Source organism: Rhinatrema bivittatum, chromosome 1 (assembly GCF_901001135.1).
Source record: "Rhinatrema bivittatum chromosome 1, aRhiBiv1.1, whole genome shotgun sequence".
In the NCBI taxonomy this organism is placed as follows: Eukaryota; Metazoa; Chordata; class Amphibia; order Gymnophiona; family Rhinatrematidae; genus Rhinatrema; species Rhinatrema bivittatum.
In genome coordinates, this window is record NC_042615.1 from 814,641,706 (window position 1) to 814,661,326 (window position 19,621).

The 19,621-nt window shown below is 47.2% G+C and overlaps 1 protein-coding gene across 2 annotated transcripts in view; it reads left to right on the top strand.

The window, feature by feature from the left end:
* Window positions 1-19,621, top strand: part of CNTFR (ciliary neurotrophic factor receptor) — an 841,002-nt gene that overhangs the window by 699,344 nt on the left and 122,037 nt on the right. For both annotated transcript variants that reach the window (XM_029581466.1, XM_029581475.1), the window contains one exon: window positions 19,391-19,508. In XM_029581466.1, the coding sequence (XP_029437326.1) occupies window positions 19,391-19,508 (118 nt within the window). The remainder of the gene's footprint in view (window positions 1-19,390; window positions 19,509-19,621) is intronic.

Below are 19,621 nucleotides of genomic sequence, written 5' to 3' on the forward strand. Positions count from 1 at the left end.
GAGGCTTAGCCTCAACTGCCAAAGAAGCAATTCAAAAGTTTCAGGCGCTTATGTTGATCTTTATGTAATGACTTAAGAGGTCTTCCTTTTTCTTGCATTAAAAATGTAACTTCATTCATTTTTTATCATAACAAATTGGCTTGGTGCGTTTCTATGAAATTCTGAGTGGAAACCTCATCCACCCATCTTGGCGAGAGTGTTTTTAAGGCATGATTAATGTCCATTAATGTTTTTTTTCGCTTGGTTCAATGGTGGTGATTTCTCTTCTGAACAGAAACGTTGAACGTGGCAGTAACTCCCTCTAGGAGCGGATTGCTTTCAGTGAACGAATGTAGCCTCTCGTGTGTGGAAGGGTCCTAAAAGGTAGCAACAAAGAGCACGAATGCCAGAGAAGCAAGGGGAAGCTTCTAATTGTGCGCAAGGGAAAAGCTTATAACTGTGCTATTAAAAAGTTATTTGCCGTGGCATCAGAATTAGCGGTTCTGGGGGATGCAGCGGCATGAACTTTAGTAAAATTCATGAACATCAGAGATTGTGTGTCATCAGATTTTTTTTCCCAGTGAGCGCGCTTCCTCTCACAACGCTGTCTGCGTACTTACTTCCCATTGCTGTGAATGCAGGGATCAGAATACCACTTTGTTGGCAGTGGGGATTGGCTGGGGTATTAAATGATATGTGGGTGCAGCGGTGACAAGTAGTCACAACTTTGGAAATGGAAAGCCACAGGAAAACTGGGCTGTGAATGTCTCAAAAAGCAGAGCTGTCCCACATAGAAATAAAAGATTTGATATAATGGGATTTCTTCAGTGTATTAACTGTGGGGATGTAATCCTAAAGCAGACCGTCTGAAAGCGTAGATCTTGTGTTATCGGTAGCTCTCTGAAATGAGGAAAGAGGTAACTCAGTTTAAAGGAGAATTGCTAAAATTAGCAAAGCATCCCTCCATATACAGCATCCAGAAAATCTGTCTCCACATCCAGAAAGTGTTATGACTTGTAGGTGTGTGGGCCCTGGGCTGAGGTGAGAGATGGTACCACCCACAGGAAGGAGCCCTGTGAGCCTCATCGTCAGGAGGCGCGGTCTCAGCGGGCGTCAGACACAGCTGTGGAATAGAGTCTTTAATAGAGAGTCAGAAAGGCACAGCCCGTGGAGCGGGAGGTGCAGGAGAAGTTACAAGGTCTGAGCAGAGGGGTATACCCAAAGGGAATATCTCAGACGTAGAGATCCGGTAATAGCCCACAGAGCGGGGTACGCCGAAGAAGTCTCTTCATAGTGGTGATGCGGTAGTGGCCTGCAGCGCAGGCTACACCGAGGGATTCCTCACTCAGAGATGGTATGGTAGTGGCCCGAGGTACAGGAACACTGGTGAGGGTCCTGTAGCAATGATACAGTAGTGGCCTGCAGCGCAGGGTACACCGGAGTGGTTCCTCATTTAGAGACGGCACGGTAGTAGCCCGAGGCATGGGATACACCAGAGAGGATCCCACAATAAGGTTGGTATAGTAGTGGTCCGTGGAGTCAAGGTACTCACAGAGTGGTAGTTCCAGGAGAGGTCCCGGGGAACGGGAACAGACAGCAGTCCAAAGCAGAAGGCCCTCCGAGGAGCGGATAGCCAGAGACAAGGAAGGGCCCCCCGAGGAGTGGGTACCCAGAGCGTCTCACGTCGAAGAGCAGAACTGGAACAGGAAGTCTGTAAGAGTGAAGCGAATTCAGCAATGGGGGAACTCCTTGCTAACTCGTCAATAGGCAGGGCCAGCCAGCTTAAGTACAGCAGAGTGAAGACGTCATCCGGAGGGGACGCCCCCGAAGTTCCCGCCATGACGTGCTTTTAAGACTGGCCTGTGCGGGCGTGCGCCCAAGTGATCCCGAAGGCAAGATGGCGGTCGGCAGCGCCCACGCTGTCCCGGGAATGCCAGGAAGGTCAGCAGTAGCTGGCGGAGGCCGCCACTTTCCCCAATGATGTCAAGGCAGCAAAGAAAGAGGTGAGCATTAGTGGTCGCAGCCGACTGCGCCCGACGGGCATAACAGAAAGAATCTGAAGAGCTAGGAGTAAATGGTTTACAGTTGGTTCTGATAGGATAAGATTTGCAAAAGAGACAGTCCTGCCCTCCTCCCCCCAAATGAAACCCATGCAAAATGCCTTCATAGCACTGGAAACAGGTGATACTCCAGTAAAAGTATCTGAAGAGGTCACAAGAGTTGAAGAAAGGCATCTACTGTACACAGAACCCAAATGAACTCTCCAAAATACCAGAAGAGCTAAACATTCCTCTTGCTGGGGGACCATTATTGAAATGAATTACATGCGGAGAAGATTTGGACGGATCCTTCCAGGATCCTCAACTAGCTGAGCAAGAACCGCCTTCTTAGTATCAAAGGCTCAGAAAAGGGTTCTGAAAATGGTCCTATCCACTTGGGCAACAACGACATAAGCTAGAAAGGAGGCCAGTGCGGTACAAGAGCAGTTCAAGAGTTCAGCGGAGGGGCTCAGGCAGCTGACGAAAGCCATCACATTTTACCGGTTTGTGGTAAGGAGGAGGACAGGCTGTGTCAGGTCACATCAGCTTCACTGAGTGGCTGAAGACACGGCGTAAGGATAGGGTTGTAGATGCAGTGGGGGCAGGGCACACTCGGCCTGTATCTACCTGTGAAGAGTTAAAAAGGATCTTAGCGAGCGCTTCAGATCATGCATTCACGGGTTTTTAAACCGCAGTGGGGGCTTGCTGGATGCTCTCACCTGTAAAGAACAAGTGAAGGTAAAGGAGAAAAATGCCAAAGTGAGGATGTCCCAAGTTTGGCCTTGAGTAACCCTTGAAAAGGGAAGAAGGCTCGACTCTCTGAGCCGATGTGGCCTACAGGCCTCCTACATGGGCAGAAGAACTGGACAGAAACCTGGTCAAAGGCCCGGTGGGAATGAAGGGGAGGGGCTGGGAGGTGCAGAATTTGGCTAGCAATAAAGATGCCCTAGACCCTCTTCAAGGAGCGTCGTTCGAACAGATGGAACCAACAGACATAAGAGGTCCTGGACCTGGTGCTTAACGAATGGAGAATGTTTTTCTGGGCACCCAATTGAGTTCCACCAGCAATCAGCAGATGGTCTGGCTTGATATAACAGCCAAGGCACAGACGGGTCATATCAAAGTAAATCTTCTGCATTTCAAACATACAAACTTTGATAAAACGAGGAAGTACCTTAAGGAGGAGTGGAAGAACAGAGAACTAAAGCAAAGAGCTCTAGAAGAAGCAACAAATCTTTATGATAAGAAAATAAAAGTAAGAGGGGCAAGGAGTCTGATATGGTCCTCAAAACAAATAACTGAAAAAGTAAGGAGAAAATAATACAGAAATCCGGGCTGCACACAATGGTGAGTGAGATCCGGATGCCCACCAAGCAGGAGAGAGACCTTTGCATTGATTGCCTCTGATGATTTCAAGGTAGCAAAACGGTGCAACAAGGCAGTGGCCAACACCAGAGAGATGCTAGGCACAGGGAGAGGTAAAAAGAGTAGAAACAAAAAAGAAAGCAAAGATACTGTTATACAGGTCCATGGTGAACCCTCACCTTGGACCTGTTCTGTCCAGTTCTAGAGGCAGAACCTCCAAAAGGATAGAAACAGAGTGCAGGTATCCAGAGAAGGGCTACCAAAATGGTGTAGGGTCTCCGTCAGAAGAGTAAAGGACCTAGTATGAATAACCTAGAGGAGAGGAGAAACATCGGAGTTATGACAAAGGCATTCAGATATCCGAAAAGTATTAATGCACAAGAGGTACCGTAAATCTTTTGTTCACGGAAAGGAAATTTAGAACAATGGACCATGATTTAGGGCTCCAAGAGAGTAAATTCAGGAGCAACATCAGGGCATATTTTTTCATGGAAGGGGTGGTGGATGCGTGGCATTCTCTTTAGTAGCAAGCAGCAGAGGCCAACACAGTAACAGGCGTGAAGAAAGCATGGGGTAAGCGGAGAGGATCCACACTTACGGACAGGTCAGCGAGGCAACGGAAGCAGAACCTAAGAATACCGCAGGCCGTGGGAGTAGCCGGACTTGCACCGACGGGCTACAACTCAACAGTAAGCATGAGAAGAACAGGGAGAGCAGCCAGCTTGGTCCAGCAGGCTACAAATTAGGAGGTCAGCCTGGTCTGTCTTAGCAAGATGAACAGCCTTTCCTCATAGGGGAGCTGTTCCATCCCCTTTATCATTTTGGTTGCCCTTCTCTGTACCTGCTCCATCGCAACTATATATTTTTTGAGATGCGGCGACCAGAATTGTACACAGTATTCAAGGTGCGGTCTCACCATGGAGCGATACAGGTGCATTATGATATTCTCTGGGTTTTTTTCTTCCTGCCTTTCCTAAGAATCCCTAACATTCTGTTTGCTTTTTTGACCGTCGCTGCATATTGAAATGAGGATTTCATAGTGGACAATACTTTGAAATCCTCAGTGCACTGCAGTGGTCAAAAAAGCAGACAGTATGTTAGGAATTCTTAGGAAGGGCATGGAGAATAAAACAGAAAAATGTGATAATGTCACTGTATCGCTCCGTTGTGAGGCCGCACCTAGAGTACTCTGCAGTTCTGGTTGCTGCACCTCAGAAAAGATATAGTTGGTTTGGACAAGGTACAAAGAAGGGTAACCAAAATGATAAAGTGGATGGAACCACTCCCCTATGAGGAAAAGCTAAAGAGGTTGGGACTCTTCGGCTTTGAGAAGAGTGAGGGGGGGATGTGATACAGGTCTATAAAATCATTAGAAGAATAGAATGGTAAATGTAAATCGATTATTTATTCTTTAAAAAATACAAAGACTAAGGGGCACTCCATGAAGTTAGTAAGCAGCACATTCAAAACAAATTGGAGAAAATTCTTTTTCATTCATTGCTCAATTAGGCTCTGGAATTAATTGCTGAAGGATGTGGTTAAGGCAGTTAGCATAGCTGGGTTTTAAAAAGGTCAATGAACTGTGATTAAGCAAGTAGACTTAAAAAATAGCCACTACTTTTCACTGTGCTGTAGCAACATAGAATCTATTTACTGTTTAATATCTTACGAGCTCCTTGTGACCTGAATTGGCACCTATTGGGAACATGATACTGGGCTTGATCTCCGGCTGACCCAGTATGACAAATTCTTATGTTCTTACATAGTCTAAGTCTAGGTGATTACTGCTAGTTCTATGTAGAACTGACAACAACAAAGCATAAGAGTGAGGTCCCAATGCAATACAGTATATAGAAATGTAATGACACATGATATGGTGACTATTATTGACGACTGTTACACTCATACTTACATAAATAAAACTAGAACTCCGCACAGGCTGGCTGGGTCCGTCTTGGTGGCAGGGTAAAATCCAGAAATGCCATGGGAGCCTCGGTGGCCGGATGTTTGGGCAACAACCAGCCTAGGGTTGGTGGCTATTTAGGCTATTACAAAGCTTTGTGGTTAGACATGGGAAGGAGTGGAGGGGGGTGCTGGTCAGCTATGTAGGAGATCTGGTGTGCCCTTCTGCTGAAGATGGTAGAAAACAGAGGAGGAAGGTGAATAAGGAGTGATATCCTAGATGTGGTCACAGCCTCTGCCTGGCTGCTGGGACATGTCCTTGGCAGTGTGGACAGGACTAATTGAACAGACTGGTCCTTTCCTAGCAGCAGCTAACTAACGTTGTTGAGCCTCATTTACGTGCCTATCAGCGTCCCGAGCGTCTGTTAAGTGACTTCCAACCCACCGCTGCTGTTTAAAATCGCCACTTCACGTGTGCATGGACGTGGAGTGCAGCTAGCAGGAGGTGTCCTTTAGTCTGAAAACCCCGGGGGAAACCGCACATCCCGGATGATGAATTCCGGATGCTCAGAGAGAGACTGCTCTCTCTGAGCAGTCACTGAGCGTAGTGCAAGGGCTGCCTCGTCAGAAAATCGGGCGCCCTGAGACATATCAAGAGGCTGCTTGTCCTGCACGCCACCAACACACGCCTTTGCATTTTGCCTGGCACATGGCCGGCTGGCCCGTGCATTTGTGCCTTTCTGAGGAGCCGGCTTCCCGTCGCTGACAGCACCGGCTGCCTTCGAAAGGTCAGCTGAAAATTGCCTGGAAGGGAAATGCCACTTCTGCACTGCTGAGCCCTCGTTAATTGGTGCCTTGTACCAGTCCTGGTCACTCAGCACCCTTCCTGCTGGCAGGCTTAGGGTGCAACAAAGGTCAGCAGGATTTATAGGGAAACAACAGACTGCATATCACTTTGGTTAATGGGGGGGGGGGGGGGGGGGACAGGAGACGGAAGCAGTGCCGGCAGAAGAATCAGCCTGTGGTCTGGGTTTTGTTTTTGGCATTATTACTGCTAATTGAGGTAGTTTTGTATTTAACATTCACCAGCTCCCAGGAAGCAAATGTTTAGCAGACAATGTCACATGCTTCACCAGGACCAGAATGTTAGGAATTATTAGAAAGGGAATGGTGAGTAAAACGGAAAATGTCATAATGCCTCTGTATCGCTCCACGGTGAGACCGCACCTGGAATACTGTGTACAATTCTGGTCGCCGCATCTCAAAAAAGATATAATTGCGATGGAGAAGGTACAGAGAAGGGCAACCAAAATGATAAGGGGAATGGAACAACTCCCCTATGAGGAAAGACTAAAGAGGTTAGGACTTTTCAGCTTGGAAAAGAGACGACTGAGGGGGGATATGATAGAGGTGTTTAAGATCATGAGAGGTCTAGAATGGGTAAATGCGAATCGGTTATTTACTGTTTCGTATAATAGAAGGACTAGGGGGCACTTCATGAAGTTAGCAAGTAGCACATTTAAGACTAATCAGAGAAAAAAAGATTCACTCAACGCACAATTAAGCTCTGGAATTTGTTGCCAGAGGATGTGGTTAGTGCAGTTAGTGTAGCTGGGTTTAAAAAAGGTTTGGATAAGTTCTTGGAGGAGTAGTCCATTACCTGCTATTAATTAAGTTGACTTATATAATAACCACCGCTATTACTAGCAACAGTAACATGAGATAGACTTAGTTTTTGGGTACTTGCCAGGTCCTTATGGCCTGGATTGGCCACTGTTGGAAACAGGATGCTGGGCTTGATGGACCCTTGGTCTGACCCAGTATGGCAATTTATTATGTTCTTATGAAGAAGCGCATTTCTAGGCTTACAGACACCTAGACAATTTCTAACCCAGGAGCCCAGTGGACATGCGGAGGTGCTTGTCACATGACTTCATATGACACCTTCGCTCAGGGCGCCTTAAGCAACGAAGAGGCAAAAAACCTAGAGAAGAGGCTTTTCTCAACCAAATTAGTCTCCTCCTGTGGGCTGGGGTGGAAACGTTTCAGTGGGTGACACATTCTGCGCCTCTGCTGGAACTGTGAAGCAGAGCTCCTGTTTCCAGCCTGAGAAGCTCCACCAAAGAAGCCGGGCTTGAATGCGGCATCCACGATGTAGCACTGTGCGCTGATAAAAATGAAAGGAAATGTACCTTCTTGAGAGAGAGACAGGGGAGGAGTGCTGCGGGGCTCAGATGAACTGCTGGCTGCCCTGCAGGGGTTCCTGGCTATCCCTGTTGGGGGTAGGAAGGTAGGGATTGAGGGGGGGGAAAGGTGCAGTGTTGGTTGCAGGGCCTAGCACTATCGACAGGCAGACGTAGGCGGTCTAGAGTGCAGCAACCTTGGGGGCAGGGGGAAGGACTTTGCTCTGCGTGAGCACACAGGGCAGACTTCCGTTTCCTCCCCCGGCCCCTCCCCCTCCTAGGCAGCGTGCAGGCGGCAGGCGCTCCAGGACGGGGCTAAACTTACCCGGGCGAGTGCTGCCTGGCTAGACTTACCCGGGTAGTTCTGGTCAGAAAAAGTGGTCAGTTGTTTCCCAAAAAATATTGCACCATGAATCCTCCACCTCTGACCCCCCTCTGTGCTTCACATACTGCCCCCTTCCCCCCAGGTGCCCTCATTTCCCTTCTGCCTCTGATCCCCACCCTCCATGTTCCAAAGCTGAGGGGAGGGAGGAAGCAGGCCTAAGCCCCTCCCCTTCGGCAGGCCTGCGTTGCTATGACAATGCAGCCCAAGGCAGGGCTTTAGGCATCCCGCCTAGCTCTCCCACAAAGGGGTCTCCTGCCTTTGAAACCTTTAGGATCCAGGGAAATCCCCCTTCTTTCACACCAAAGGAAAATCTAGCGCTCTGCTTGGTTGGTGACCCAGTCCCTTGGACAACTCTTCCGCCTGTTTTCGGGATCCACTCCAACCTTGGGGCCTAATTTTCAAAAGCATTTACACGCTCAGAACTGGGTTTTACCCGTGTAAATGTGCTTTACCCGTGCATAAGGTGGGAAAAGTAATGGAGTCACTGTTGAAAGAGAGAATAGTGAACTATCTACAGTCGGGAGAATTGCTGGACCAGAGGCAGCATGGATTCACCATTGGAAGATCCTGTCAGACAAATCTGATTGACTTTTTTGACTGGGTAACCAAGGAATTGGATCGAGGAAGAGCACTCGATGTCATCTACTTGGATTTCAGCAAAGCTTTTGACACTGTCCCGCACAGGAGACTGGTGAATAAAATGAGAAGCTTAGGAGTGAGTGCCGAGGTGGTGGCCTGGATTGCAAACTGGTTGACGGACAGAAGACAATGTGTGATGGTAAATGGAACTCTCTCTGAAGAGAGAGCGGTTTTAAGCGGTGTACCGCAGGGATCGGTGTTGGGACCGGTCCTTTTCAATATCTTTGTGAGCGACATTGCGGAAGGGATAGAAGGTAAGGTATGTCTTTTTGCGGATGACACTAAGATCTGCAACAGAGTGGACATGCCGGAAGGAGTGGAGAGAATGAGACGGGATTTAAGGAAGATGGAAGAGTGGTCGAAGACATGGCAGCTGACATTCAATGCCAAGAAGTGCAAAGTCATGCATATGGGGAGTGGAAATCCGAATGAACTGTATTCGATGGGGGGAGAAAGGCTGATGTGCACGGAGCAGGAGAGAGACCTTGGGGTGATGGTGTCTAATGATCTGAAGTCGGCGAAACAATGTGACAAGGCGATAGCTAAAGCCAGAAGAATGCTGGGCTGCATAGAGAGAGGAATATCGAGTAAGAAAAGGGAAGTGATTATCCCCTTGTACAGGTCCTTGGTGAGACCTCACCTGGAGTATTGTGTTCAGTTCTGGAGACCGTATCTCCGAAGAGACAGAGACAAGATGGAGGCGGTCCAGAGAAGGGTGACCAAAAAGGTGGAAGGTCTTCATCAAATGACTTATGAGGAGAGATTGAAGAATCTAAATATGTACACCCTGGAGGAAAGGAGGAGCAGAGGTGATATGATACAGACTTTCAGATACTTGAAAGGTTTTAATGATCCAATGACAACGACAAACCTTTTCCATAGGAAAAAAAATCAGCAGAACCAGGGGTCACGATTTGAAGCTCCAGGGAGGAAGATTCAGAACCAATGTCAGGAAGTATTTCTTCACGGAGAGGGTGGTGGATGCCTGGAATGCCCTTCCGAAGGAAGTGGTGAAGACCAGAACTGTGAAGGACTTCAAAGGGGCGTGGGATAAACACTGTGGATCCATAAAATCAAGAGGCCGTCAATAAAGAGTGGGTGGCTCACCAGAATGACGGCTACTGCCTGGAGATAATACCCTTATTCAATAAACATACACATGGTTACTGTGACTCCAACATCACTCTAAGCTACAACAGCAAGAGGAAATGTGGAAAAAAGGATTCGCACTCACAAAGTGGGGAGTAGCTGGCTTGTTACGGCGGTTACTACCCCAAACCAAATAAGCCTGATACTTCACTTTCAATACATATCCAGCATAGCTCTCTGCTTCAACGGCAGGGGAGAAGAAAAACTGATACTTCACGCATAGCTCTCTGCTTCAACGGCAGGGGAGAAGAAAAACTGATACTTCACGCATATCCAGCATAGCTCTCTGCTTCAACGGCAGGGGAGAAGAAAAAGGATTCGCACTCACAAAGCGGGGAGTAGCTGGCTTGTTACGGCGGTTACTACCCCAAACCAAATAAGCCTGATACTTCACTTTCAATGCATATCCTGCTTCAACCGCAGGGGAGAAGAAAAACTGATACTTCACGCATATCCAGCATAGCTCTCTACTTCAACGGCAGGGGAGAAGAAAACTGATACTACACGCATATCCAGCATAGCTCCCTGCTTCAACGGCAGGGGAGAAGAAAAACAACCAATAAGGGCTGAATAACACAGTCTGGGTAAAACAAATAAACATGGGTGTAGCTTGCTTATTGCGGCGGTTACTACCCCTACTACCCCTAACTAATCAAGCTTGATATTTCACTTGGTTGCAGCTCCATCACTGCTCTCTACATTAATGGTGGGGGTGGAAGGGAAATAGAACCAAAGAGCTAAGAGAAACAGATAAGTATGAGAAAAAAATGTGAAGCTTGCTGGGCAGACTGGATGGGCCGTTTGGTCTTCTTCTGCCGTCATTTCTATGTTTCTATGTTTCTATAAGTGGGCTTTTGAAAATTGCTACAACATGTGCCATTGAACTGGCCATAGGATTTACGCGGGTAAATGGCTAGGACGGTAGTTACATCTACACCTGTAAATCCTTTTGAAAATTAGCCGCTGAGGGTGGGAAAAAAAAAAGAGGACAGCAACCCTCCCGCTTCCAGGAGCTCAGCGAGAGCCACATCTTCAGAACTCCCTCTGGTACCACCCTGACCCAGTCTGTGGGAGATGGGCTGTCCTGTCAGTCCAAGCTCCGTTGACATCTCTAGAACGTTCCTTCTTAATCTAACCAGCTGTACACATGCAAAAAGCACAGTGAGGGGAGTTTGGAGGTAAGGGACGCATTTTAGGGTCCGGCAAAAGTCCCATAGTGCTTTTAGCACAAGGTTGACATTGCTGTGGGGCTAAGCGCGTGTGTGTGTATATAAGGGAAGCCTGCACTGTTGCTGCCTGTGCTGTGTGCGGTGCAGTACTGTGCATGTGTGCGTGTATACGCTGCCTGTGCTATATGTGCTCTGTGCATTATTAGATGCCTTCAGTTTCTTCTGCTGGCAATTGATTTTGTCTCATAATCACTGTAGGTTATCTAAAATAAAATAATTACAGCAGCACCTGCGCTTCTGATTGAAATAAAAGTGCGAGTTAGATCATTGCGGCCTGAACCTGTGATTAAATTACTATTTTTATTTTAGTCAAACGTAAGTCTGGAGAGGTATCTGGGGCCTGCACTGGTGGTGGACGCACGGTACAGCCTCCCGCCACCACGGAGGCGTGGACTACCAGGGAAGACACGGTTTAGCTGATCTCCCTGTGCACTCGGGTCTCGTCAATGACCCGAGAGAGCACACGCCGGGCTCTCGCTTGCCGCGCCGTTTGCGGCTAAACTGCGTCGGACGGTCTAGCGGGCTTATCGCCGATGAGCCCCCCCCCCCCCCCCCAGCTCTGCCACTGCAGACCGGTTCACAGGATATTCCCTAATTTCTTACGGCTGCCCGCCGACCGGGTTCGGAGGTGGGCTGCTAGCACCCCGCGTCGCCCCTGATGCCGCTTTGGCGTGACCTGGTGACGTGAAGCTGCTAGGAAGCGGAGCTGTTCCTTTTTCCTTGGGTGGAGAACGGAGGTCGTATTACCCTTCTGCAGGTCACTGGTGAGCTTAGGGCGGTGTTCAGCAGCATGGGCAAAGATAGTGAGCGACATGACGGAAGCGGTCCAGAGAGGAACTATGGCAAACCCTGCACAGAGAAGCTCAAGGTGCTGAAAATGCGCTTGCTGGCCTCCGGAGGGGGAAAGGGGAAGCTGTGGAAGGACCATTCAGATAAATAAATGCAAGTTAAACAATGTACAGAACGCAGCAATTTTCCATTGAGAAAGAATCCTGGTACGAGACTCAGAGGAAGCACTTCAATGAGAGGATGGTAGATGCATGGAATTTGCAAGTTAAATAATGTACAGAACGCAGCAATTTTCCATTGAGAAAGAATCATGGTACGAGACTCAGAGGAAGCACTTCAATGAGAGGATGGTAGATGCATGGAATTTGCAAGTTAAATAATGTACAGAACGCAGCAATTTACCATTGAGAAAGAATCATGGTACGAGACTCAGAGGAAGCACTTCAATGAGAGGATGGTAGATGCATGGAATTTGCAAGTTAAATAATGTACAGAACGCAGCAATTTACCATTGAGAAAGAATCATGGTACGAGACTCAGAGGAAGCACTTCAATGAGAGGATGGTAGGTGCATGGAATTTGCAAGTTAAATAATGTACAGAACGCAGCAATTTTCCATTGAGAAAGAATCATGGTACGAGACTCAGAGGAAGCACTTCAATGAGAGGATGGTAGGTGCATGGAATTTGCAAGTTAAATAATGTACAGAACGCAGCAATTTTCCATTGAGAAAGAATCATGGTACGAGACTCAGAGGAAGCACTTCAATGAGAGGATGGTAGGTGCATGGAATTTGCAAGTTAAATAATGTACAGAACGCAGCAATTTTCCATTGAGAAAGAATCATGGTACGAGACTCAGAGGAAGCACTTCAATGAGAGGATGGTAGGTGCATGGAATTTGCAAGTTAAATAATGTACAGAACGCAGCAATTTACCATTGAGAAAGAATCCTGGTACGAGACTCAGAGGAAGCACTTCAATGAGAGGATGGTAGGTGCATGGAATTTGCAAGTTAAATAATGTACAGAACGCAGCAATTTTCCATTGAGAAAGAATCCTGGTACGAGACTCAGAGGAAGCACTTCAATGAGAGGATGGTAGGTGCATGGAATTTGCAAGTTAAATAATGTACAGAACGCAGCAATTTTCCATTGAGAAAGAATCATGGTACGAGACTCAGAGGGAGCACTTCAATGAGAGGATGGTAGGTGCATGGAATTTGCAAGTTAAATAATGTACAGAACGCAGCAATTTTCCATTGAGAAAGAATCATGGTACAAGACTCAGAGGGAGCACTTCAATGAGAGGATGGTAGGTGCATGGAATTAGCCGCCATCGGAGGAGCTGGAAACCAGTCCTGTCGCACAATTTGGGTTAAAAGCACGGGGAAGCCGCAGGCTGAATGCCAGCCCAGCAGATAGGAATAGAAAGGGCAGGGGACACAGACAGAGGCATAAAACAGTTAAGTTCCTTCCCCGCCCCCTAGATGGCGCACAGGAAAGTAGCTTCCTTTAATGCAATCGAAGTTTTAGGACGGCCGGGGTCCTCCTTTGTCTCCTACCTCTCGGTGCTGCAGCAGCAGTGAAATGCAGATTGAAGCAACGGGATCGGTCTATTGGGCAGAGCCGCGCCAGTGCACCCTGGAGGGGGCAGTGAGAGAAAAGGGAGGAGGGCCTGGTGTAGTGAGAGTGAGGACAGGTGAACTAGGGATGGGACTCCCTTAAGCTGAAGCTTTATGCTGGGGGGGGGGGAAAGAATAGACACGGGCAATTCTGGCAAAACCCCCCCCCCAAAAAAAAAAACTGGAGCAAAAGAAGAAATCTTTGCATGTGATCTAAAAATCCTCCCCTTGCCAGCTTCCTCCCCCTCCATAATCACGTTGATTAGGTTGACTTCAGAAAGCACCTCCTGCCTTCCCTTTGCCTCAGCCTTGAGTAACCGAGGCCGAGCTGATCATTAGGCAGGCTCCCCTGCTTGCCCCATTTTCAGGGGGGGGGGGGTTTCACGGGCCTCTCCAGGCGAGCAGGTGGCTCCGGCTTCCGCTTTATCACCCTCTGCGGAGGTGTTTCTCCGAGCGCCAAACCAATTATCACAGGCATTTCTCTCCTTTCACAACCATTCCCACCCACCCCCCACCCCCCCCAGCCCTCAGGCTTCAATGGATGCACTGCTCAGTGCACAAAGGTACAAGACGCAGCAAAAAGCTTTGGCCCCGCTTCACATCAGAACTGTAAGTGCGTTACACAGGACTGGGGCTATCGGCTAATTAACGGGCCGATACAGAAAGAAACGCGGGAGAGCGGGCGACGCACAGGCCAGTGTCCTGTGCGCGCGATACAGTAAATAAAAATATGCTAATTAGGGCCCGTGGTAAAAGGAGGCGCTAGGGACACTAGCGCGTCCCTAGCGCCTCCTTTTTGACAGGAGCGGCGGCTGTCAGCGGGTTTGACAGCTGACGCTCAATTTTGCCGGAGTCGGTTCTCGAGTCTGCTGACAGCCATGAGTTCGGAAACCTGACGCCGGCAAAATTGAGCGTCTGTTTTCAACCCGCTGGCCGATTTTAAATTATTTTTTTTTTAATTTTTGATTATTTTTAACTTTTTGGACCTCCGACTTAATATCGCCATGATATTAAGTCAGAGGGTGCACAGAAAAGCAGGTTTTACTGCTTTTCTGTGCACTTTCCCCGTGCCGAGAGAAATTAACGCCTACCTTTGGGTAGGCGCTAATTTCCAAAAGTAAAATGTGCGGCTTGGCTGCATATTTTACTTTCTGAATCGCGCAGGAATAACTAATAGCGCCCGCAACATGCATTTGCATGTTGCGGGCGCTATTAGTTTTCGGGGGGGGGGGGGGTTGGACGTGCGTTTTCGACGCGCTATTACCCCTTACTGAGTAAGGGGTAATAGGTACTGTATCGGCCTGTAAATCATAGGACTGGGTGTCCGTCTCTTGTTTTATGTATAGTGCCATACATTCCACAACAAGTGGTTTATTTTAAGTTTGTTTAAAGACTATAAACAGTGGAGGAGAAAGAACAGATTCACTCACATAGTTTGCTTTGCTTGCAGGCAAGCACTACTCACTGGTTTCCTAAACACTTGAGATATATATATATATATATATATATATATATATATATATATATATATAATTGTGTTTTGCACATGCCCAGTGCTTGCCCTGTTTGATCTCTCCATGGCCTTTGCTGTGATGCCCCAAAGTCTAACCAACTTCTCTACGTCTCTCTGCTTTCCAGAGGCTTGGGTTGATGGAGTCTTGGGTACCAAATCCTAAATCAGTTTCTACACTGAAATGTAGGCATGAGTCGGCCATAACGCATGGGTGACGTCTTCCAAAGTCGCTGACACGGACCCAGCTCTCAGAGCTCAGCAAAAGTCTTACTGAGCGTGCGAGGACGTTTCAGCACGTGCACCCTGCCTCGCGGGCCTCTCAGCTGCCGCACGCATGCGTTCCAAGTCTCCCTGAAGATTTTTTTTTATGTTTTTAGCTTTGTTATTTTGGCCCTTGTTTTCTGCCTCAAGATCATGTTTGTGAATCTTTTTCTTTTTACCTTTGCCTCGGCAGCCCCTCAGCAGAACTTTTCAGTTCTTTAAAAAAACTAAATAAATAAAAATGGAGAAATCCAAGGCCAAAAAGCCTGAGTCAGCAGGTTTAAGGTCTGTGTTTGTAGGCGTTGGATGCCCATCATAGACACATTCTGTCAGCTATCGCTGCCTGGGCCTGCCATACTGCGCCTGAAAGATGGAAGCCCTGCAGAAGGCATCATCATGTAAGACCCTAAATTTTTGGCATGATGTGAGGCAGTGAATCTGTTCCTCCTAGAGCAGTGGTCCCCAAACTTGTCCTGGAGGGCCACCAGCCAGTCGGGTTTAAGGGATATCCACAAAGAATATGCATGAGAGAAAATTTGCATGTTATGGAGGCAGTGCATGCAAATTTTCTCTCATGCATATTCATTGAGGATATCCCAAAAACCCGACTGGCTGGTGGCCCTCCAGGACAGGTTTGGGGACCACTGTCCTAGAGCAAGGCATTGTCAGATTCTTTGTGCTAGATGATGAAGCTGAGGTGGTGTTCAACTCCCTCTCTTTCCTACAAGTCAGGGAAGGCTTCCCACCCCCCAGCACTGGCTCATGGATCCACCACAGGTCAGAGATTGAGGAAGGCACGGAAGACGCTGGATGAGGCGCCAAGAATAACGCCTAAGCAGTGCAAGAGATCTCCTGTGGGGCCGTCCCCTTTGGCAGAAAGAAATCAGTGCCATTGGTGTAGAGCTCAACCACAGTGGACCTGCCCTTAACTATGAGATAGGAAATAGATTCCTCTACATTGGTGCCCTCATTCTTTCTGGTATGGAAGATTCCTATAGCAATGAGCCATCTGGACTACCTGGTCAGTGTGCCACCCATCTCTTCAGCGTGGCGCACACCAGCACACAGTCAGCTGCCTCAACACACAGGGCACTAGGATGCCTTCAATCTCATCGGAGTGAAGTATCTTGGCACATGGAAGGCAGAGCTTTGGCGCAGAGAATGGTCTTGCCGATGCCAGCCAGTAGGACGTGCTAGCTCTATTGACGTGAAGCGAGTAATTTTCCACTGCTTCTGAAGATGCAACTACTGCATCTCCAAGTTCCATTTTAATGCCACCAGTGATATCAGGCCTCAATGAAGACGTAACTACATGAATGTCCGAAGAGAATGTCTTTCCTCCAATTCCAAAGCAAAGAGTTCCTCAACTAGTGGGAACCTAGATATCGGAGTTAGTGAACAACTTCTTTGCCTGAGGAGCAGGCAAGTTAAGGGAAGTTAAGAGCCAGAGTGGGGCCCCACAGAGTCCATGAGAGGTTCATTGCATACCTGTCCTGAGGTGATGGCTGCACCTCACCAGGGGGAGTCCCTGAATGGATCAGAAGGAGGAATAAGGGAGATCAGCTCATTCTGAGTTCCTAGCAGTCATTTCCTCCTCCTTTTAATTGGGGTCAATAGTCAGGTGAGGAAGATTCCATGGGGATTCCTTCACATTCTGCATTGTATTTGCTTCAGTATACATCTTCTCCGGAAGCCCTCAGCCGCTCTTATTTTCTGGATAAGTTAATGAAAACATTATCCAGAAAAGAGCAGGATTCAAGAACAGATGTTTTTGACTTGTTTCAATTTCTCCAGCCTCTGGTGTACTCTGCGTCCATTCCGATACACAAGCTCCCTCAAGGATTTGCAAACGAAAATGTGGCAAGCCCCTATATCAAGTCTTCTGGTAGCCTGAAGGTTTGATTGGAAGTATAGAGTCCAGGCCTCGCCATATTTTGGTGTGGTCCATTTGCTACACCAGACCCTTGTGGTGGAGTCGGCATTGAAGCAGGTGAAACGCACATGGGATCGATCTAATGCACCCTCTGGAAATGATCCCAAGGCGTTGGATACATTTGTGAAGATGTTGTTCCAGGATTCCATGCTTAGTGCTTAGATTGCAGTCCACCAGTTTTTCATGGTACAATATGTACTCAAGAATGTCCAAAAACTGAAGCCTTTAACTGAGTCATCGGACCCTGCTGAGCTGTGGAAGATGGTGAGAAGCATCTCATCTGCTTTGCTTATGAGGCTTTCAGCACTGTGGCCCGAACCTTGACTGTCTCTATGGGAGCAGGGAGGCTCACATGACTGAAGGTGAATGGTCTCCGTGAAGATGTATATAACCTCTGGGAAAATGTGCCTTGTACAGGGAAGAATTTATGTTTAGCGTTCTTACAGATAATTAGGAATTCTGTTGCAAGGATCATAACAGGATCAAATATGAAAGAGACTATGAGAGAGACAGTTTCACTGCAGCTTAAGGAATTACGGGGGTCATTTACTAAATTTTGTGTCTAAGGGAAAAATGCTTAGTAAAGGACTCCCTACATTGGTTATCAGTTTTGCAACAGATTTTATTTAAGATTTCCATCTTGATTCATAAAATTAGGTTTGAGGAAGAGGTTCATGGTCTTTCAAATCTATTGACACATGGACTAAACGATCAGTTTTCTCAACTGGGGTAGGTAAATACTGGAGTGCCCCAAGGATTTGTACTGAGACCAGTATTTTTTAATATATTTATAAATGATCTGCAAAGGGGAACAACGAATGGCTTGGTCAGATTTGCAGGTGACACAACATTATTCCGAGTTTTTAAATCAAAAGCTGATTGTGAAAAATTGCAGAATGACTTTGTGAGACTGGGAGATTGGGCGTCCAAATGATGCCAGATGTTATTTAATGTGGAAAAAATGCAAAGTGATGTACCTAGGGAAAAGTAACCCATGCTGTAGTTACACAACGTAAAGTTCCATATTAGGAGTTATCACCCAGGAAAAGGATCTGGTCATCATTGTGGACAGTACATTGAATACTCGGCTCAGTGTGCTGCAGCAGTCAAAAAAGCAAGCAGAATGTTAGGAATTATTAGGAAAGAAATGGAGAATAAAATGGAGAATGTCATAATGCCTCTTTATCACTCCATGGTGCAACCGCATCTAGAGTACTGTGTGCAATTCTGGTCTTCGTATCTTAAAAACGATGTAGCGGAACTGAAAGAGGTTTAGAGAAAGGCGACCAAAATGATAAAGGGAACAGAACAGTTTCCGTATGAAGAAAGGCTAAAGAGATTAGGGCTCTTCAGCTTGGAGAGCAGATGGCTATGGGGAGGTATGATAGAGGACAATAAAATCACGAGTGCAGTGGAATGGGTAAATAAGAATCAGTTGTTTACTCTTTCAAAAAATAAAAAGGTTAGGGGACATGCCTTGAAGTTAAGTAGCACATTTAAAACAAATTGGCGAAAATATTTTTTTTCACTCAATGCACAGTTAAGCTCTGGAATTCATTGCTAGAGGAGGTGGTAAGTTAGGTTTAAAAAAACCCAAAGCATTTGGACAATTCCTGGAAGAAAAGTCCATAAACTGTGTTTAATCAAATAGACCCGAAGAAATCCACTGCTTATCTCTGGGATAAGCAGCATGGAATCTGTCAAACTCAGGGATCATGCCAGGTACTTGTGACCTGGATTGGCCAAAGTTGGAAACAGGTTACTGGGCTTCATGGACCCATAAGCTGACCCAGTATGGCAGTTCTTATGCCCTATGTAGCTATACTCCCACCAGCCCGTCTTCTCTTCTTTAGCTGTATCCTGCTCACTGTGCTCTCAGGTGACCATCTGCCATGTTCAGCTTTTCATCAGAACTTCATACAGACGTTTTCATGGTCTCCATGGCTGCGCAGTTTTGACTTGTTTCTTGCCCATTGGGATTGCTCTCAATCCCTAGCTAAATATGTTTTTTAATGTCATCTCAGCTTTTTTGTATTCCTTATTTTTGTACTCATATTGTGTGCAAAGAAAAGTTACTGTATATTGCATTTGGTAAGTTGCTTTGGAAAGCAGATATAAAAATTCATGTCCCATGAAGCCCCTATGGTAGAAATGTGACATTTGCACGTGTTTCATAATGAGCTGTGGGTATGTCTTCTCAAATTGGTTGAGTGCTTGGGTTTGTATAATGCTCTTCTTCCTGATAACATCCCGATGCCATGCTTCAGAAGCTCCTGGACTGCATGGAAATCTTCTGAAAGTCCCCCCAGTTCATGCTTGCACATATTGGGATTTCGTTGGGTGTCTTGGTTCCCCCCATTGAGTAGACATTTCAGGTCACGGTTTTTCTTGTGTTTTGCAGACCCACCCAGGGAGCCAGTGCTGGCCTGCAGATCCAACAGTTACCCAGCCTCATTCTACTGCAGTTGGCACCTGTCAAGCCCAACGTACATCCCTAATAGCTTCAACATCAGCGTCACGTAAGTGTCCGATCGGTGCCCCTGCCCCCCCAGTTAAGACTGGCAACGTCTAGCCATGATGCCAAGGCAGCTACAGTCCGCTTGTTACTACTGAGAGTTTTGCATGCTTTCTG